The 20,026-nt window shown below is 57.7% G+C and overlaps 2 protein-coding genes across 3 annotated transcripts; one reads left to right on the top strand and one right to left on the bottom strand.

Moving 5' to 3' along the window:
- Positions 1-27: 27 nt before the first annotated feature.
- Positions 28-11,452, top strand: LOC138822868 (dynein axonemal assembly factor 1-like). 2 transcript variants are annotated; one of them, XM_070015830.1, is made up of 12 exons: positions 28-328; positions 2,141-2,276; positions 3,332-3,423; positions 4,300-4,521; positions 4,619-4,785; positions 5,854-5,975; positions 7,419-7,585; positions 8,636-8,875; positions 9,059-9,162; positions 9,846-9,899; positions 10,321-10,642; positions 11,152-11,452. In XM_070015830.1, exons 1-12 carry the CDS (start codon positions 133-135, stop codon positions 11,238-11,240), a joined length of 1,911 nt encoding a protein of 636 aa, XP_069871931.1. In that variant the 5' UTR covers positions 28-132; the 3' UTR covers positions 11,241-11,452. The 2 variants fall into 2 exon arrangements, with proteins under 2 accessions (XP_069871931.1, XP_069871930.1); XM_070015829.1 differs by having other exon boundaries at positions 10,318-10,642.
- On the bottom strand, positions 11,422-17,816 carry LOC138822867 (TATA box-binding protein-associated factor, RNA polymerase I, subunit C-like). The gene is made up of 16 exons (XM_070015828.1): positions 17,720-17,816; positions 16,699-16,880; positions 16,317-16,455; positions 15,766-15,847; positions 15,544-15,641; positions 15,356-15,445; positions 15,199-15,272; positions 14,400-14,638; positions 14,203-14,319; positions 14,004-14,121; positions 13,853-13,924; positions 13,623-13,758; positions 13,392-13,535; positions 12,841-13,015; positions 12,623-12,760; positions 11,422-12,545 (listed from the first exon to the last, which is right to left on the bottom strand). Exons 3-16 carry the CDS (start codon positions 16,452-16,454, stop codon positions 11,680-11,682), a joined length of 2,487 nt encoding a protein of 828 aa, XP_069871929.1. The 5' UTR covers position 16,455; positions 16,699-16,880; positions 17,720-17,816; the 3' UTR covers positions 11,422-11,679.
- Positions 17,817-20,026: the final 2,210 nt, after the last annotated feature.

Below are 20,026 nucleotides of genomic sequence, written 5' to 3'. Positions count from 1 at the left end.
GTGCGCGTGCGCGGCGGTTACCCTGGCGACCCTGGGAAGCGTTGGGCTGCCGCAGAGCCGGCGCCGGCGTCGGAGCGGAAAGCGGGGCTCCTTGGGCAGGGCTGCGGGGCGCTCGGCGTGAGAGGCGTGGACATGCACCCCGAGGCCGCGGAGCCCGCCGCGGACGGCGCTCAGGGGCCCGGCGAGGAGGGGCCCCGAGCGCAGGAGCCTGGGGCGGACAGGCCCAGACTGGACAAGCCCCGAGTGGAGGAGTCCGCGGGCGACCACCCGGACCAGGGCGTCCGCGGGGAAGGTGCTGAGCGCAGCAGGCCCGGGGACGAGGCCGGGGGTGAGCGTCCCGCGCCGCGGCGGCGGCCCCCCGCAGCCAGGGCATGCGTCCGCTCCCGGCCATCCCCCGGGCCCCTCTCCCCACTGGAGCCAAACCAGCCACAGAACCGAGACCCGGCCCGGCGGGGCCTAGCCCTGGCCTAACCACCCCCCTCCCTCCTCCACCCCAACTTTGGTTTTGAGCCTTGCAGCTAAATTGCTCACCGCCTGACCCGGGTTGCTTGGGAGTGACTGGACCAAGACGTGGGCCTAGAACCTGAAGGCTGTGAGACTCAGCCTTCTTGTCTACCTGTGAGCAGGGATCATTGTATAGACATAGAGGGAGATCATTATAAAGTCTCTAGCCAGGCCGGGGGCTCACACCATCATCCCAGCTAGTCAGGAGGCTGAAATCTAGAGGGTTGCAGCTCAGAGCCTGGGCAAAAAATGTCCACAAGATTCCATCTCCATAAGAACCAGTAAAGTGCTGGGCTTGGAAGTAGGACACCAGTGGAAGAGAGCTGGTTATGAGCAAAAAAGTAGCAAGCAAAGGCTCTGAGTTCAAACCCTAGTGACACACACACACACACACACACACACACACACACACACACACACACAGTTTGCAGCTTGTACTGGGTCACTAATAAATGGTAGCTCTTGTTATTAAAACAATCCGTCAGTCTTTTCACTGAGCACCCACTCCTTATTCTGCAAACGCCCGTCTGCTTGCTGTGTGACTGGGCGTTGTAGGCAGTGAGGTAGCAAGGACGTGTGACATAGCTCAGACTCATCCCATGACACTAGGACACACAGCCCTTAAAATTACATGCCTTAGCCTGGTGCCAGTGACTCACGTCTGTCATCCTAGCTACTCAGGAGGCTGAGATCTGAGGATCGCAGTTCAAAGCCAGCCCAGGCAAGAAAGTTTGTGAGACTCTTTACGTCCAATGAACCACCAGGAAATCCGAAGTGGTGCTGTGGCTCAAGTGGTAGAGTGCTCACCTTGAGCTGAAGAGCTGAGGGACAGTGCCCAGACTCAGAGTTCAAGACCCATGACTGACAAAAAAAAAAAAGAAAAAAAAAGTTACATGCCTTTTGCCAGGCATCAGTGGCTCATACCCATAATAACAGCTAGTCAGGAAGCTGAGATCTGAGCATCAAAATTTAGAGTCAGCCCAGGTAGGAATATCTGTGAGACTCTTATCTCCAATTAAAACCACCAAAAATTCAGAAGTAGAGCTGTGGCTCAGAGGGTAGAGTGCCAGCCTTGAGCAAAAAGGCACTCAGGGACAGTGCCCAGGCCCAAAGTACAAGCCCAAGACAGAAAAAGAATGAACAGAAAATATAACAAATACCTATGCATCGCTACAAAGCTGAAATTGATGAACATTTTGTCTTATTTTTTTTAGCTAAGGAAATAAAACATTTCACATAAGGATGATGGTCACATTTCCACCCTTTTCTCCCCCCATCCCCTTTCTCAAGTAGATTTTGCACAGATTTTTAAAAAATCACTGCTTAGTACTCGTGTGCCCTAAGCAACATATTGCACTGGCTTGCATATTTAAAAATTCATATAAAAGGGATCTTGGTGTTTCTGACGAAGCTTGTTTGGTCAGTCCACATTTATTTGAGAACAGTTCATATACCAATCAATCAAGGACATTTTTTCTTAATGTAGTCTTTGCTAACGTTTTAAAAATGGCCCTTTATCGGACGATTTCTAGTGCTCCCTGCTAAAAGTGGACAGTTAGCAATCAAACTGAAAAGGGAGGGAACCTTTTGGGGGCCTTTGTTGATCTCGATAAAGAGAATCTCCTTGATTTTACAGATGTTAATGACCCTAAGGAAGTAGGTGTGGGTTCTTCCGACACAGAGTTCCAGAGCCAGAACCAGCCCCGTGGTGACAGCGGAGCCGATGCTCACCTTGCACACACACGAGATGACAGGGATGAGCGAGGACCCAGGTTTGTGGCATGCTGCACATTCCCTGGGTGGAGGGCAGATGAGAGGGGATGGGGCTCCAGACGTTGGAGAGCTGAGTGGTGGGCTCGGTCTGTGGATCACGCACACCCCGTGCACTTCTAGCATCACCTCTGCAGGGGGCAGTGTCGGCATTTTTATTAGAACATAACCAGCAGTTTGTAAGAATGCTGAATGTAGCAATGGCAGACGAGGCTCTGAAAATGTGCCAAAAAGAAGGGGGAGTGGGTGCAAAAGAGAAAGGGAGGAGGAATGAAAATAGATGCCCAACATATCAGAGGGTGTAGAGGTTTCAATGTAAGTGGGCATAGTCCTGGACCCTAGCGGCTCACATCTCTAATCTTAGTTACTGAAGGAGGCTGAGAGCTGAGGATAAAGGTTCAAAGCCAGCCCAGCAGAAAATCCTGTGAGACCCTTACCTCCAATTAACCAGAAAAAAGGATAGAAGTGGATCTGGTGGCTCATCTGGTAGATAGCCAGAATGGAGCAGAAAAGGCCAAGTAAGAGGGCGTGGCTGAGTTCAAGTCCCAGAACCTGCACAAAATACAAACATAAATTGATACATTAAAAAGCTTTGAAACTTATATTTCAGCTGGCAAGCTGAAATAAATGTTTGTTTTTTTAATTGTCATTGTAAGCTGGGCGCTGGTGGCTCACGCCTGCAATCCTAGCTATTCAGGAGGCTGACGCAGTTCAAAGCCAGCCCAGGCAGGAAAGTCCATGAGACTCTTATCTCCAATAAACCACTAGAAAACCTGGAATGGCACTGTGGCTCAAAGCAGTAGAGTGCTCACCTTGAGCTGAAGAGCTGAAGGACAGCGCCTAGACCCAGAATTCAAGCCCTACAACCGACAAAATAAAATAATAAAAAATGTCATTATAAAGGTGAGGTACAGAGGGGTTACAATTATAAAAGTCAGGTAAAAATACATTCACCCCCTTTGCTCCCTTCCTCCCTCCTTCCCTCCCATTTTTCCCCTCCCACCCATACCCACATGGTGAAATAAATTTTTTTGTTGTTTGTTTTCCACCTGAACAGAATGACTAAGAATTTCCTTCAAAAACTCTGCAAACAGCACAAGCTCTACCTGACACCTGCACTGAATGACACTCTGTATCTGCACTTCAAAGGTGAGAGCATGGATTCAGAGGATTCATTATCTGCAGAGATCATCTTGTAGTTAAATTAAACCGGCAGAGTATGGTGGACATCCATGAAAAAACACTCTTTTAGCCAGGCCTGGTGACTCACACCTGTAATCCCAACTACTCAGGAGGCTAAGATTGAGGATCACAGTTCAAAGCCAGCCCAGAAAGGAAAGTCCATGAGACTCTTATCTCCAATTAACCACCAAAAAGTTGAGAGGAGAGCTGTGGCTCAAGCAGTAGAGCACTAGCCTTGAGAGAAAAGGCTCAGGAACAATGCCCCAGGTCCTGAATTCAAGCCCCAGTACTAGCACATAGGAAAAAAAAAAGGAAATTTTTGCCTAACAGTCATAAAGTTGCTGCTGGCTGTCTAGATAAAAAGGAAGCATGCTGTATTACTTTTTTTGTATTCTAAGAACATAGGATTTTTTTATTATTTATTTTTATTGTGAAAATACTGTACAGAGGGGTTACAATTACATGGGCAAGATAATGAGTACATTTCTTATCAAGCATTGCAGCCTCCTCCTTTGTTTCCCCTTCCCATCCCTTTCCATCTTCCCCTCCCCCCTCCCGTCCCCCCCCCCAAAGTTGTAAAGTTCGTTCTTCAACATAACAACTTGTACATCTCATTGTTGCAACGGGTCCTCCTGTATCCCTGTTTTAACGATTAGAACATAGGTTTTTCAAAGCTTCCTAACACCTGGCCTTGCTGGGTAGGATTTCAACATCAGAATCCCTATCATGGACAACAGCAACCATGCCTTGCCTCCCTTGCCTCCTCCCCACCCTTGCCCCCCTTCCCCCCCCCCCCCCCAGTCGACCGCGGGAGCTCAGTCACCTCACCGGCTCTCTCCCAAGGCTTTGACCGCATCGAGAACCTGGAAGAGTACACGGGCCTGCGCTGCCTCTGGCTGGAGTGTAACGGGATACGGAAAATCGAGAACCTGCAAGCCCAAACTGACCTGCGCTGCCTTTTCCTGCATGTGAACCTGCTCAGCAAGATCGAGAACCTGGAGTCCCTGCAGAAGCTGGACGCACTCAACCTCAGCAACAACCACATCAAGACCATCGAGAACCTCTGTAAGAGCGGCAGCAGGCACCTTCCAGACCTCAGCATCCACTCCCTCCTCTCCCCTGGGGCGGCTCCGGGGCTCACTCTACCCACCCCCCCTTCCAGCCTGCCTCCCCGTGCTGAACACACTGCAGATGGCCCACAACCACCTGGAGACAGTGGACGACATTCGCCACCTGAAGGACTGCAGGAAACTTTGTGTCCTCGACCTTTCCCACAACAGGCTGAGCGACCCGGAGATCCTGAGCGTCCTTGAGACCATGCCCAATTTGGTAAACAGAAAAAAAAATCACCACAGAACCACGTGTGTGTGTGTGTGTGTGTGTGTGTGTGTGTGTGTGTGTGTGTGTGTGTGTGTGTGTGTGTGTGTGTGTGTGTGTGTGTGTGTGTGTGTGTGTGTGTGTGTTACCAGGGCTTGAACTCAGGGCCTGTCCATTGGCTTTTCTACTTAAGGCTGGCACTCTGCCGCTTGAGCCACAACTCCACTTCCTGATCTTTGGTGGTTAATTAGAAATGAGTCTCACAGATTTTCCTGCCCAGGCTGGCACCAAACAACAATCCTCCGATCTCAGCCTCCTGTGTGGCTAGGATTACAGGCGTGAGCCACCGTGCCTGGCTCTGTGTGCCTTTTGAGGCAGAAGGGGAGCTTACAGCATTTGAAAATAGTCCACTGCTGTTCTGACCTTTGGGGCACCTGCAAGCCCAGCAAGAAGGGCCCAGTCCAGGGAGGCTCACGGGAAATAGGGGCTGCATTTCCCTCCTGTCTATAACTTTTTATCTATGTGCACAAGCTTCCTTGAAAGGACATGCCGACTGGACAGGAAAGAACCTCAGTTACACAGCGATGCAGGGCCAGAAGAGCAATTGGGCAGCAAACTAGTTTGAGCTGCACTTGGCAAAGCCTCAGGGAATGTTTTTCCAATACTTCTCTGGAAGGGGACACCAAGCTGGAAAGTTCCAGTTGAAGGGAGGGTCACCCCACCCAATCAACTGCACCAGAAGCAATGAAAAGCATTGCTCCGATTCTTGCGCTTGGATGTGATACTCACACCTCCATTTTTCTCAAGGAAGCACATTGTATTCTGAGGGTATTCACTTTGGGGCCTGGTGTGGTGGCGTACCCCTCTGATCCCAGCTACACGGAGGCAATGGAAGGAGGACTCACAGTCTGAGACCAGCCCTGGGCAAAAGCACAAGACCCTATCTGAAAAATAATGAAAGCAAAGAGGGGTGTGGCTGAAGGGCTGGAGTGCCTGTCTAGGTGAGACCCTGAGTTCAAACCCCAGTGCTACCCCCCAAAAAGCAAAGCATCATGTTGGTGCTGCCTGTCTGCTCCACAGCGCGTGCTGAACTTGATGGGAAACACAGTCATCCGACAGATCCCTTACTACCGCAGGACCGTCACCATCCGGCTGAAGCAGCTCACGTACCTGGATGACAGACCCGTGTTTCCCAAGGACAGGTGAGAAGAGCACTTCTCATTAGCCTTCAACAGTGTTTGAGCACTGAGTCCCTGTGGCTCACGCCTGAAAATGCTGGCAACTCAGGAGGCTGAGATCTGAGGAACCTGTTTCCAACACAGTCTGGGCAGGAAAGCCCATGGGACTCTTATCTCCAATTAACCACTAAAAGGCCATAGTGAAGGTGTGGCTCAAATGGTAGAGCAGCAGCCTCAAGAACATGAAGCCTTGGCTGAGTTCAAACCAACATACTGGCACAATAAAATAAACCAGGGTTCCAATTTTTTCCACATCCTCATCAAACTTAATTTCCTCCTCCCCGCTCTCCCTTCCCTTTGACCTCACTGTGTAGCCCAGGATGGGGGATTTCAGGTATGCCCAGTTCATCTACCTTTTTTTTTTTTTAAAGTCAGTTGTGGGGCTTGAACTCTGGGCCTGGGCTGTCCCTCAGCTCTTCAGCTCAAGGAGAGTGCTCTACCACTCAAACCACAGCACCACTTTCAGTTTTCTGGTAGTTCATTGGAGATAAGAGTCTCATGGACTTTCCTTCCCAGGCTGGCTTTTTATTGTGATCCTCAGATCTCAGCCTCCTGAGTAGGATTACAGGCATGAACCACCAGCACCCGGCTCATCTACTTTCCTACAGAATGTGACCCATTACAGTTGTGATTTGCACTTACCTAGAAGCTAATACATAATAGCTTCCTCTCACGTAATTGCTGGCAATCTGTCTGTGCTTTGAGAAAATCAATTCCATTTCTTTGCTCATAAAAAGATAACCAGAAGCTGGGCACTGGTGGCACACGCCTGTAACCCTAGCTACTCAGGTGGCTGAGATCTGAGGATCACAGTTCAAAGCCAACCCAAGCAGGAAAGTGAGAGACACTTATCTCCAATAAATTACTCAGAAAAAGCCAGAAGTGGTGCTGTGGCTCAAGTGGGAGAGTGCTAACCTTGAGCAAAAGCAGCTCAGGGACAGCGCCAAGGCCCTGAGTTCAAGTCCCAGGAGAGGGAGGGGGGGGAGGAAGGAAGGGAGGAAGGGAGGAAGGAAGGGAGGGAGGAAGGAAGGAAGGAAGAAGGGGGAAGGGAGGGAGGGAAAAGACTAGACTTTTCAAATAGTTGTTTTGGGTCATCAGAGAAAGAGAGCAGGCTTCTTTCAGTATAGTAGTGCGTTTCAGTCTCCCCCATGTTGTTCTGTGGCCCAACACCTTATTTCTGTTCATGGGTATATGATATTCCATTGTCAGGAGCCGCTGGATCCACTTAGCCACTCACCTATTGAAGGGCTTTGACCAATGAGAATAAAACTGCCCCGAGCACGCACGAGCAGGCGGTGTGGGCAGCGGCCATGAGCAAGTCTGTTGAGACAGCCCGTGCTTGGCGTGTGCCCCTCGCTGCTGAGAGCTCATCCCCATGTCTGGGTCTCCCCTCCTCCTCCTCCACAGGGCTTGCGCCGAGGCCTGGGCCCGGGGTGGGCTAGCAGCCGAGAAGGAGGAAAGGCGGCAGTGGGAGACAAGGGAGCGCAAGAAGATCCTGGACAGCCTGGAGGCCTTGGCCATGATCAAGCGCCGGTCTGAGGAGCGGCGAAGGGAGAAGGCAGGCCAGGAGAGAGGTGCGTGCTCCAGGGGGACACCCCTGAGCTGCCGGTGAAGCCACAGCCTTTTGTCTCTGGGACGTTTTGAGCATGTGTTCACTCACCTGTGGCTCGGCCTCCAACAATTATGTGTAAATTTCAGACCGATTCTAGAGCTGGGTGTGTTGGCTCACACCTGTAAACCCTGCTACTCAGGAGGTGGCATTTGGGAGGATGGAGGTTCAAGGCCAGTCCAGGCACAAAGTTAGAGACCTCCATCTCAATCAGTAACCTAGCATTGTGGTCCATCCTGTGGTTCTGTGCGGGTGGCCACAGGAAAGAGCAGCACAGTCCCTTTCCAGCTGGGGGGGGGGGGTGCATGCCAGTGGGGAGGCTGAGGCAGGGGAATCACGTGTTCAAGGCCAGCCTGGGTTGCAATTTGAGACAAAGAGCATACCATGCACTGGAACAAGAGTTCCTCCTGGCATTTCCCTCCTCGCTGTGTTTGACTGTAACAAAAGACTTTTCATATTCAAAAATGGCAAAATCCCCCGCCCGACCAAAAAGTGGCAAAATTATATTGCTTTCTACCTACTTGAATGACCATACCATGAAGAGAAGACATTTTCCTGGTGGGTGGGCATGTATTTTTTTAATGTTTTGGAAAACTCATGTTTTCAGGAAAGCTGAAAGAACAGTGAAGTGGTGACTATTAATACCATTGAGATGGGGTGGCTTTAAGCATCTTGCCATACATCTGCCCCCACCACATACTTTCCTCCTGAGTCAGTTGTTTTTCTTTAGGGCAAGGTCTCACCCCGTAGCCCAGGCTCCTCTGGAACTCAAAATCCTCTTTCCTCTGCCTCTGAGTGCTGGGATTACAGGGGTATGCTACCGTGCCTGGCTTTCCAGCTTTGTGCCCTTTAAAAAGTGTGGCATCTCCTAAACGACCTCGGGCTCGGCTCCTCCAAGCCACGCTCTGGTCAGTGGGTTCTGGAGGGCCCTTCCCGTGGGCACGAAGGGGAGGAGGCCCGCCGCCCTGCATTCCCAAAGACCCTCAACGCGCACCCATGGACCTGCCCTGTCCAGGGGAGAAGCCACAGCCACAAGGTGCGGAGAGTGAGCCTGCCAGCGAGGAAGGGCCGCCAGCGCCCCCCGCGGACGCAGAAACGCAGCGGAAAGTAGAGTTGTTGGTTAACGAAAGCTTTGAGGCCAAGGACGAGCTGTTTCCAGAAAAGTCGGGTGGAGAAGAGGAGCTGCCCATGGAGGCGAACAGAGAGAGAGAAGAGCCAGCGCAGGCCCTGGCCCCTGGGGGAGCTGCACCCCACGGTAACGCAGCTGACTGCTGGAGGACCCTCTGCCCTAGAGTTCCGAGCCCACGGCAGTGATGCCCAACCCCCAGGCCAGCCTAGGGAGGGAGGCGGCTTCTGGTGCTTTCTGTGGCTTGTCACGGGCTGCCCATTTGCCTGGGGAAAGCAAGCGCAGGAGTAGTGACCCATCCTTGTTCCGCAGAGTCCCCCAGCCCGGGGTCAGCGGCTGACGGCGGCTTAGCTGTGGCGTCTGGTGAGGATTTAGAACCTGTGGCCCTGGAGACCAAGGAGAAGCTCTTCATCGATGTAGGTGGAGGCCCAAGCTTGGGGGGCACCGGCGCGCAGCTGGCAGCGCAGGGATGGGGTCCACACCCCGTGTCCTTGCCACCACAGGGTGGCCCGGGCTAGCGGTCTGCACCCCCGAGGGGCGGGGCTGTGCACTCAGGTGCGGGCAGCGGGCCTCGGGGCCCGGGGCAGGTCCACCATCACCAGAGGCCTCTCTGCAAAGCCCTTGCAGCCCGCTAATGGCCACAGCCCGGGAGTGGCCGTTCCTGACTGCCTTTCCCCGGGGGTGCTGAGTGAGCGCTGGCCTTCAGCCTCGGAGTCTAGCCATTTCCCAGGGGAAAAGGTGCTCTGGGGACAGGCCAGGGCACAGGACTTGGGCATGGCGGCTGCTGCCCCCTCTGCTTGGCCCCAGGCCACATCCTGGCTCATTTCTAATGCCACACTTCGCATTGTCACCTGGCTCAGTGCCGGGTGGCCTACGTGTTTGGTTGTGTATATGCATTCTTATGTTTACACATAGCTAGACAATTCCAAACTAAGTCCTGTTGGTTCTGGGCTCTGTGAACATACCAGGGCTGCTGCTGGGAGGCCGGGGTGGGGAGATGCTCCACAGTTTGGGTGACCGGTGGTGTCTCCAGACTTGGCCATACAGAAGGCGGACGCTTCTTGCCTCCCTGGTGACGCGTGCGCATTGGCTCTTTCAGGACCTGCCTGACTTGGAGGACGTTGACGGAACTGATGCGTCTCTGGAGGAGCAGGTGAGGCTGCCCGCGCTCTGCCACGCTCAGCCTTGATTGCGTTGGTTCTCATCTACAAAGCACATTCCTCTTGGAGATAAATGTCCTTGTGCCCCAGCCTTCCTGGAGGTGGCGCTGCCCTGCTCTCAAGGCCCTGGCAGACACTGGCTTTCTCCCACTTATCTTCCTGCTGACTTGTCGCAGCTGTGCCTGCACCTGAGCCGTGCACTGGCTGAATTATGTGTGGACAGAGGGGAGGGCGAGGGGTGAGGCCCACCCCTCAAAGCAAGCCCAGGTGGCCAGGGCTCCCGGGGAGCTGTGGTACAGGGGCAGCAGGTGGGCAGACGCTCAGTTGGCAAGGCCACCCTGTGGTGTGGGGGAGAGGGTAGGTACCCCGGGTGACTGGTGCAGATGGAACTTGCTCAGTTTTTGTCCCCAGCAGGAATCTTGTCCAAAGATCGAGGCCATCTCAAGCTTGAGTGACGATGATGCCGACAGTGACCCTGAGCTGAACCACACCCACACGGGCACCCTGACGGGCATCTTCACCCTCTCTAAGGACCCCTCCAAGAAGACCCGGCAGCCTTTTGCAGGCATATTTAAGGAAGGGACAAGTGAGCAGACGCAAAGGCAGACCACAGCAGCCCTGGGGCCACTCATTCAGGAGCTCAGTGACCCTGAGCCCGCAGGCCAGCTGCCCCTACCCTGCACGACAGACCCTGCACCTGCCCCTTCCCAAGAGGCTGGGGACAGTCACCCACCAGGTAACATGCCTGTACCCCAAACCTGGGGGCCATCCACCCTGGAACAAGATCCGGGTGTAGAGGGATGAGGATGGTGGGTGACAATGAACCTCAGCCTGGAGCTCTGGTTCATGACTCAGGACAACTCCCAGGCTCATGGGTCAGCTGCCACTTGTGGGGTGTAGCCTGGGCTGAGCCTCCAGCTGCCTGGTGGCCACAGAGCCCAGCAAGTCCCAGGCTAAGAAACGGGCTTTCACATCATCCTTGGCTTTTCTGGCCTGGGACAAGGCTGAGGTGCTGGCTGAGGTGTAGCTGCAGGTGGAGAAGGGGGGAGCTGTAGGGGGTGAGCTGCAGGTGGGGAGGGGAGAGGAGGGAGCTGCAGGTGGGCAGCAGCATGGGGAAGGGGAGGGAGCTGCAGGTAGGCAGCAGCATGGGGAAGGGGAGGGAGCTGCAGGTGGGCAGCAGCATGGGGAAGGGTGAGGGCGCGCTGCGGGGCAGTGAGCACCCTTCTCTTCCTCTTGTGTCTTCAGGTGACAAAATGGAAAAGCATGAGGTATGGTCTGTGGCAAAGCCCAGCATGGAGACAGGCCGAGAGGACATTGAGTTTGGCTTGGACTGAAGCCAAGGTGGCCCTCACCATCAAACTGGCAGGGGCAGGGAGTGGGCAGGGGCTACCCCTTCCTCCCAAAGGGTGGCCACGGAGCCCACTCTGAAGGCTGGGCTGTGAGAGGTTCCCCCGCCCCCCATGTGGGACCCCAGGTTCCCTGTACACAAGCAGCATGGCTAGTGCAGTCACGCGATGTGATTATAAACTTCTTGTTAGCAGTGTCACAGGGCTGGTGTGCACCGATCACGTGCCTTTCCTGCTAGGCCGGGACCATGCGACCCAAAGGGGCAGAGAGGTCGTGGGCAGTGTGGAGCACTGCAGGGGTGTCCACAGTGGGCCCTGAGAAGCTGGGGTGAACTGAGCAGATGGTCCCCCCATTCCCACCAGACACCAGTGCCCCCCAGCCCAACTGCTGCCTGCGGGCTCCCCAGGGAGGCAGCCTCCCTGGCCCTCAGAATCCCATGCGCGGCTTCTTCCGGGGAGGCTGGGAGCTGGTGAGGCCAGGCGTCTGCTGCGAGAGGGGCACCGTGGCTTGTTTGGGGGTGTCCTCAGGTGGCAGCCTGGCCACCTGGTCCCGGAGGGGCTGCCGCCGCTCCAACGGGGCGCGGGGTAACCAGGGTCCCGACAAGGATGCCTGGGAGGGTGGCGTCACTGGGGGCCGTGGCGTGGCCTCCGAGGGGCTCGGGGTGGGGCCGCCGGGGCTGTCCGGGCGGTCTGTGCAGCTGCTCTGTGAGAAGGTGCTGGACAGCTGAGTCCGGCGCTTGGCCCGCTTGGCCTGTTTCTTGGGCCCTGAAATCTTGTCCTGCTGTCTCCCCCACCAGGCAGCACCCCGGCCTTCCCAGGCCTCCCCCAGACGCTTGGTGAGCTGGTCCTGAGGGCCTGGCTGGGGGCCGGGGGGTGGTTCTGCAGCAGGGAGGGGGCCCAGGTCCCCGCGCCGCAGCAGCCGCCCCTCGGCCATGGCTGCCCGCAGGCACTCCGTGGTCTTCCCTGCGCTCTGCTGCAGTTCCAGGCGGCCCAGCAGGTGGCGGTGGGAAAAGGTGGGTGCAGTCCACGTACGGGGTGCACGGGGTACCTGCAGCAGGGCCTCCAGCCACCGGCTGCAGTGGGCAGTGGCCTGGGCGTCCCAGGACGGTGTGGGCGCATGGTCCTGAGGGGGAAGGCGGCGGGGCCCCGGGCTGCCTGGAGCCCCCTCATGGCGGAGGCTGCAGGCCGTCTGCAGGCGGAGGTGTTGGTAGAAGATGTCCCCGGCGGCCGAGAGCTGGAAGACTGACAGGATGGGCGTGGAGCCACAGGGTGGTGGGATGGTGGCAGACAGGCCTGGAGGGAGAACATGGTGATGGGCAAGGCTGGCACCTCCCTTCCCGTAGCCGCTGACCCTCTCCCTGCCCGGCTACCTATAGTTGGAGCTTCCAGGCGCTCTTGTAGCTGCTGATGGCTCTTGGGCTCCAGCAGGGGAAAGGCAGACAGGGAGTCGGTGCAGGAGGGCAGGGACTGCGGGTGTGCGGCCAGCCTGGGCGGGGAGGTCCCGTCTCCTGGAGGAAGGACAGTCAGCCAGGCCTGGGGACCCCCCGCCCCGCAGGCTCGCCACGCGCCCCCGGCCGGCCCAACCCACCTGTGATGGGCAGCAGCTGCAGCTGCCCCCCCTGGCCCCCCAGAAGCAGGGGCTGCGGGCAGCTGGGGCCAGGAGGAGGCAGCAGGCGGGCCAGCAGGGGCGGGGAGGCCAGGCCGTGGTCCCATTTCATCATCGGCACCAGGGGGAGGCGCTCGTCCACCAGGTAGAGGGAGAACTGGGGCGGGAAGGAAGCAGGACTGACATCTGGAGAGGGCCCGCGGAGGCCTGCCGGACCACCAGGCTCTCGGGGCACGTGGGAACCCAGCAGCAGCGCTCCGCCCAGCCTCGGGACCACCCCGGGCGAGCCGCTGGCACAACTGGAGACATTCTTAGAAGACTACACAGGGTCCCACCCGGAAACCTGCCCCCAGCCAGGACCCCGCAGGGGAGGACAGACGCGTGCCTCAGCAGGAGCCACCTGCCCCGCACAGGCGCCCAGCTCGGCCCCCGCCTGGACGCCCACTCATCTCCAGACAGCAATTCACGTGCTGCGCAGAGGCCGAGGCCGTGGGCAGCTCAGGTGTCTGAGGACGGGGTGGAGGTGTGCTCACCTGCGTGCAGACGAGGTGCAGCGTGGGCGGGAGAGACCCGCCGTCCGTCTGGCCCAGGTACTGGACGAGCAGCACACGTTCCCCTTTCTGGCAGGAAGCCTCTGCCCCCGCTCGGAAAAGCATCAGCCCGCAGCCCGGGGGTGCCTAGGGAGGACACGGGGTCAGAGCTCCCCTCCCCCCACCGTGTAGGGGTCGGAGCCTGGGGGGGGGGGCACCTCCACCTATGCCCACCTGTGTGTCGATCATCTTCACACCGGTGCGGTCACCCACGGTGAGCACCCGAGGGTGGGCCGTGAAGTCTGCCCAGCGCCAGGGCGAGAGGTCCCGGAACACGAGCGTGTCCGAGTCCTTGTAGATCTGCTGTAGCCTAAGGGAGAAGGCAGATGTGGGCACCAAGGCGGGACACGGAGGCCAGGCCCGGGTGAGCGCGGGTGGCATGCTTATGGGGAGAGGGGCAGTACCCGTCCTGGGGCGTCCAGAGGCACACGGCTCCGGAGCGGCTGCACACGGCCAGCTCCCCCGGCAGGTGGGGGCTGTGGGCACAGGAAAGCGTGAGGCGGATGTGGGGGGGGGGACAGCCGGCCCTTCTCCCAGCCGCCTCCGGCCCCTCACCTGAGACTGACCCCGGTGGCACCCTTCTCCACCTGGACCACCTGCAAAGGGGCGGGCCGCCCCTGCCTGCCCACCTTCCACACGGCACAGTGGTAGTCGGAGCGGACAGCCAGCAGGGCTGCGGAGGAGAGGTGGGGGGGGTCAGGCTCCGGTCAGGCGGCAGGCTGGGTGGGGTAGAGGAGAGGTGCCAGGGCCTTACTTTCTCCCTGGACGGTGGAGGTGACAACCTGCCGAACAGGTCCCCGGAGCTGGATGCATCCAGGGTCCCCTAGGACCTGGGGGTCACCGGCGGAAGCCAAACTGACCTCCTGGAGATCTGAGCCTCTGGCTAAGGATCACACGGGCTCCCACCCCAGCTCCGGCCCTTCCCCTCCTCCAGCCAGTGAGAGAGGATACACAGCCTGTCCAGGGCGCCTCCGGTGGGGTAGACCAGCTGCCCGGTGTCCGCAGTCCTGCCAGGCAGCCAGGCCAAGGCACCCCCGGTGAAGGCCTCGTCCAGCATCAGCTGCTCCCACTTCAGGGCCAGCTCCTCCCGCAGCAGACGCCCCAGCAGGCTCGAGACCGTCCTGCTGAGGACGGGACCCCCGAGGATGGAGAAGCGGCGTTGCCGGTGGGTGAGGTAAGCCCAGGGACACCTGGGGGCAGGACGGCAGAGGATGATGCTGAGCAGCCACGGACAGGACACTGGCCAGCCTAGGGGGCCCAGGCTCGCAGTGTTTCTATCCACCCACAACCACCCGCCCTGTGCCCCACACCCGGAGCACACGTGTGAACCCTGCACAGAAACGGCAGGAAGATGGACGTGGGACCTCAGCCAAGCCTCCCCAAGTCCCTTCTGGGACCTCAGCCAAGCCTCAAGAGGAACAGCCTCTTCACTCGGAACCACAGGCCACCTTGCAGGCCCTTAAAACAGCTGTGCAGGAGTCAGGCCGGGTGGAGGGGAGCGCGTGATTGAACAGGAGACAGAGCCCCCCCCCCCCCATTAACATTATCCAACACCTGGACGCAGCCACGCCTGAGATCCAGGAACAGGCTCCTGGAGTTGAGTATTTCTGGCACAGGGAAACCTAGCTCGTGACCACATGGGGTGGGGAGGCGGATGCGACAGAAACCTGGGTCACACTGCGGCCCCTTCCATATCCCCACCACCAGCGCCGCCTCGCCGCCATCCGGTCCTTCCTCCCTGGCCACTTGCCCCCAGGGTTGGTGTCCGCTGAGGTCCCGGACCAGGTTCTTCACGCTGACGACCGTCACCTTCTTGGAGCGGCTCTGCGAGGAGAGGCCTCGTCAGGACCCCGCGCCCCGGGCCTCCAAGTGAGGGAGCCTTTTCCCGGCCACTCCGGTCCACTCACCCGGTTTCCCTCCAGCTTGAAGTTCTCCAGCATCAGCTTCCCCAGCGGGGTGAAGGCCACGTCCCCATGATCCCACAGGAAGTGGCTGAGCTGTGGAGGGGAGGGGGACACAGGAAGTGACCCAGCTGCAGGGGGGCGGGCAGGTGCCAGGTCACTGAGCATGGCCAGGGCTCCGTGGCACCCCTCACCTGCTCAGTAATGTCCAGCACAGCCCGGGGCTGCCTCCGATAGGGGTTTGCGCCTCGGAAAAGGAGGTCACGGGCTGTCAGGCCAGGGTCCCAGGGGTCTAAGGAAGACGAAGTTAGGGGAGAGACTGGGAAGCCCCAGTGATGGCGGGAGTCTGGGGGTGTCTGGCTGGATGCCATTAGCAGGGCCAGAGGGAGGTGGGCAGGGAGGAAGCAGGCCGTTACCGGGACCGGGAGGCAGCAGGGGGACGGGTCCTGGCAGCGCAGGCTCCCACAGCAGGTCCTGGGCCGGGTGCAGTGCCCCACCCTAGGGAAACAAGCAGTCCAGCCCGGGCTGGTCAGGGCTGGTCAGGGCTGATCGTCACGCCTGCTCCCACCCCACCCAGCAACCCGCTAGCTGGTCCGAGTGTTACGGTCCTTTTGCTGATGGGAGACTGTGGCATGGAAGGCGTCACTTGTCCCGGGGGACAGAGCCAGTAATAGAGAATAGCTGGGCAGATCATGGCTGCATTGCGTTTTAGAGCCAAAGAGTGAACCACCCAAATGTCCACCACCCAAGTGTCCTCCAGCAGATAAATGGAGGCCAGGCGCATCCACAGCGTGGGTATCATTCAGCCACAAAAAGGGATCAAGTACCAAACGAGAGAGAGCCTGAGCCAGAGGATGACAGGAAAAGTGGGCCTGGTTTCTGCCAAGTCACCCGTGTGGACACACACACACCCAGGGGACCGGCCAGGGCCCCTCCGGAGCCGCCAGGGCCCTGGGGCCATCCTCACCTTGGAGCAGGGGAGAGGGGACTCCGGGAGGGTCAGGGCATCTCTCCAGCTGCACATGAATGACAAGTCGGGGATATCACTCATGCCAAGGGGGCCAGTCATGAAGAAGGCTGGGCGGAGGGGGCTGGGGAAGTCCATCCTGGAAAGCAAGCAGGGGCAGACATCGCCTCAACAAGGCTCCCGGGTTTCTTGGGATGCACAAGTGCCCAGAGGCATCCACGCGGAGGGAGGAAGAGCAGCAGACGGGCAGCCTGCCTGCTGGCCTAGCCTGGGTGAGCCACGGGGGGGAGGGAAGGGGAGGGGACGGGCACCCAGGAGCAGCATCTTAGAGATGGGCTCAGTCTGAAGCAGCGAGGGGAGGTGAACCCCCATGCACGCATACCTGGAAAGATGGCTCCAAACCCAGGGACCAGCAACTGTTGGAGAAGCGTGAGGAACAGCGAAACGTGGAAGGTAGGGGATGCAGGCAGCTGGGTGAGCGTGAGCTGCGCCACGCAAGACTATGGCTGGTGCCGGGGCCCAGCCTCGTCCACCTGTCCTCCCACTGTCAGGCTTGGTGCTTGGCTGTGTGTGGAATGAAAAGCTAAGTGAACACAAAGCTCTCCCGACTCGGGAAGAACCTACCAGCTCTCGTTGGTGAAACCCACAGCAGAAGGAAGTGTCCTGTTCTGGTGCTGAGGACAGACGGGATCCCCGGGCCCCCCACGCTAGCAAGGCGGTCTTTCTCAGCAAACCTTTCCCTACACCCCGACTGCATGTCATCCCCGCCTCTGCACGCCCACGGGCCGTCGGCACCACACACAGCCCAGCACACCAGCGACGGCCACTGAGTCCGGTGCGCGCCCCGGGGCTGCCCAGGACGCTCGGGCCTCCGCTAGCTACGAGCTCGCTGAGGATGGAGGCCGCGCGGATCCACTGAGCCCGGGCCCCCCTGGCCTGGCCTCTACCACGTTCTTTCGACATGGCTTTCCTGGCACCCACAGCAGCCAGCTCGGGGAAGGGCGCCTCGCAGCGACGCTGCGTCCCCGAGGGGCGAACGCGAGGACACCATCTCCGCGGCCCGGGCTCCAGCCACACGGACCTTCGTAGGGCGGCTTCCCACCCCAGGGCCTTTGCACCTCCTCGCTCCACTCGGAAGAGCCCAGCCCTCGCCGGGGGCCGGAGGCGCCTCTGCCGGCCTCGGGCGCTCCAGGACGCAGCTGTGCCCCCCCCCCCACGAAGGCGGCCCCCACGGCGCACAGACCCGGGCACCACCGACGCCCTCGGGCTCCGCGGCCTCGACCTCCCCCGCGGCTCCCCCCGCCCCGCCTGGGGTTCTCCCAGAGGCCTCCGCGGCGCAGACCTCGGGCCTCCCGAGGGGGCGGAGCCCGGCCGCGCGCCGTCCCGGGGTCGCGCGTGCTTACCGGAGAAGCGGCGCCCAGCAGGAGCCTCGCTGGCCCCGGAGAGCGGGGCGAGAGTCGCGGCGCCCGCCCAGGCGGCCTCCAGAGCGGCACTGACTCGTCTTCCGGGCCTGGCCGGAAGAGCTCCCTGGGCGGCAGGAAGTCCCGCCTCCCAGGCCAGCCCCTCCCGCGCCGCCCTCCAGCGCCCCCGTGCGGGCGGAGCTGAGTCTGCACGTCTGCGGCGCCACGCGTAGACCTGATGCACCCATGGCTGGCTCCCGGGCCTGACCGCCCCGGCGCCCTCCGGGGCGCCTGGCTCTGCTGCCCTGGGGTTTTGTACGTTTTAGGCTATGCCCAATGATCAGGGCTGATGGCGAGATGTCTTCGCGGGCTGTCAGTATGGTCTCCTCACCCTAGGAAGGGTCACACAGGTGTGGTCAAGGTGGACAGGCATGCTTTTCTGCGGAGAAGCTACACTCCCATGAAAAACTCTTGTGAGAGGAGGAAAGCTTGGGAGGCCGGGTACACAGGAGGATCTCTGTTTGAGGCCGGTCCAGGCAAGAAAAGCTCACCAGCATCTCCTCAGCCTTCTCTGAGCTGGCCACATGGCACATACCTGTCGTTACAAACGACGTGGAAGGCTGGGAGGGTCTGAGTTCCCCGCCAGCCCAGGAGAGAAAAGTCTGTGAAATTCCATCTCCACAAGAAAACGAGCTAGGATGGCATGCACCTGTTACACCAGCTTCACTTGGGAAGTAAGACTCTAGCTCAAAAATAGTGAAAGACAGGCCTGGAGGAGTGGCTTAAATGGTAGAGGGGAGAGGAGGGAAGTAAGGAGAAGCACTTTTGGCTTGTCTCCTTAAGACTCGGCACTCCAGACTGCAGATGTCTTCCCTGACCACCTCAGAAGCCGACTTCAAAAGTTCCTTTTCAAGGACAAAGACGTTTTCTGTCTGGAGCAGTCCCTGGGGCATCCCGAGTATTGCTTGGTAATATTGAGTCGCTGAAAACGGAAATGAGATGAGACAATTCTCCTGAGAAAATACCAACACATCTACCCAGATTGAAAACTGAAGTCAGATGGTGTCTGATTTAGCTGCCTGTTTTGCCTCTGAGGATGGGCCTGGCCAATTAGGTCATCTGGGGTGCATTTTTCATAAACGGGATGAGCTACGGCAGCATCTCCACAATTTTGATGATAATATATTTAAAAAGTGATTATAACAAACCAGCAGTCAGAAATGACACCTTTTGTAACTAGACGAGTGATTTTAACACTTAGGCAACTTAAGCTCTCAAAATTACTTCAGAATATAAGCAACCAAAACAATTGAAGATGATTTGTTTACTTATTTTGAGATAGGGTCTTATATGAAGGTCCAGGCCAGTCTTAAACTCTCTATGTAGCTCAAGCTGGCCTTGAACCCTTGATCACCTGCCTAAGGAGTGATTCTTCACCACACCTAGCTGGAAGACGGTTTAAATCAGTGGCCCATTTCTGCTACAAGTTGTCACAGCCTACTGGCTTCAGAAAATGAAATACCTTACAGTTGTGGAGGTCACAATTCCAACCCACTTCTCACTGGGATAAAATCAAGGCATAGCAGACACCGGTCAGCAGCTCCAGAAGAATCCACGATAGGCATTTTCCTGCATCTGGAAGCGGCCTGCACTCCTTGGCTCCTGGCCCCTTCCATCCTCGTTAAATGTTCCTCAGGAAGCCACTCTCCAATTCCGACTCTTCTGTTTCCCCCCTGTGATTACCTTATCCACATAAGGCAGTGGGGGGGGGGGCCTGAGATTTGAGGATTATGGCACAAAGCCTACCAGGGCAGGAAGGTCCTTAAGGAGCTGTGGCTCAAGTGTTTGAGTGCTAGCCTTTAGTTTAAAAAAAACTAAGAGACTGCACCCAGGTCCTGAATTCAAGCCCCAGGACCAGCACATGCACACACATACACAAAAGAAGGAAAGAAGAAATTTCCTGATACTACTGTCAGCCAATAGCCTTCCTTCTAGAATAACCATCATGGTGACTCATTGCTCTAGATGAGTTGTGCCACTTGTGATCCACCAGCTACTGCTAACTACCACTTGCGGCAGCTCTACAGGATACCAAAGCCAAAGAAATGAGAAAAACCCAGAACAGAGGCAGCAGGGATCAGGGTGCCCATGGCGCACCGATTCCTGAATCCTGAGTTCCTAGAGATAAGCTTATTTATTTGGTCTAACAACAAATAAAGGTTGCCATAGGTACATTATTTGTTATTACAGTCATTGACATGAAACAGAGTTGGTGTAAAGAACAACTGGCTCCCTTGTTGTTGTTGTTGT

This window comes from Dipodomys merriami, unplaced genomic scaffold (assembly GCF_024711535.1).
Source record: "Dipodomys merriami isolate MVZ:Mamm:240054 unplaced genomic scaffold, mDipMer1.0.p SCAF_116, whole genome shotgun sequence".
NCBI classification, from domain to species: Eukaryota; Metazoa; Chordata; class Mammalia; order Rodentia; family Heteromyidae; genus Dipodomys; species Dipodomys merriami.
Note: the sequence above shows the minus strand (reverse complement) of the source record. Positions and strands in the feature narration are given on the sequence as shown.

Excerpts from the sequence above, each read along its gene's own strand:
- LOC138822867 (XM_070015828.1), bottom strand. The coding sequence starts at position 16,454 with ATGGACTTCCCCAGCCCCCTCCGCCCAGCCTTCTTCATGACTGGCCCC. Across the intron at positions 15,446-15,543 it reads TGCTGGACATTACTGAGCAG|CTCAGCCACTTCCTGTGGGA; the intron begins GTGAGGGGTGCC and ends TCCCCTCCACAG. Across the intron at positions 13,759-13,852 it reads CTCTGGACGCCCCAGGACGG|GCTACAGCAGATCTACAAGG; the intron begins GTACTGCCCCTC and ends CTTCTCCCTTAG.
- LOC138822868 (XM_070015829.1), top strand. The coding sequence starts at position 133 with ATGCACCCCGAGGCCGCGGAGCCCGCCGCGGACGGCGCTCAGGGGCCC. Across the intron at positions 3,424-4,299 it reads TCTGTATCTGCACTTCAAAG|GCTTTGACCGCATCGAGAAC; the intron begins GTGAGAGCATGG and ends CTCTCTCCCAAG. Across the intron at positions 4,522-4,618 it reads CAAGACCATCGAGAACCTCT|CCTGCCTCCCCGTGCTGAAC; the intron begins GTAAGAGCGGCA and ends CCCCCCTTCCAG.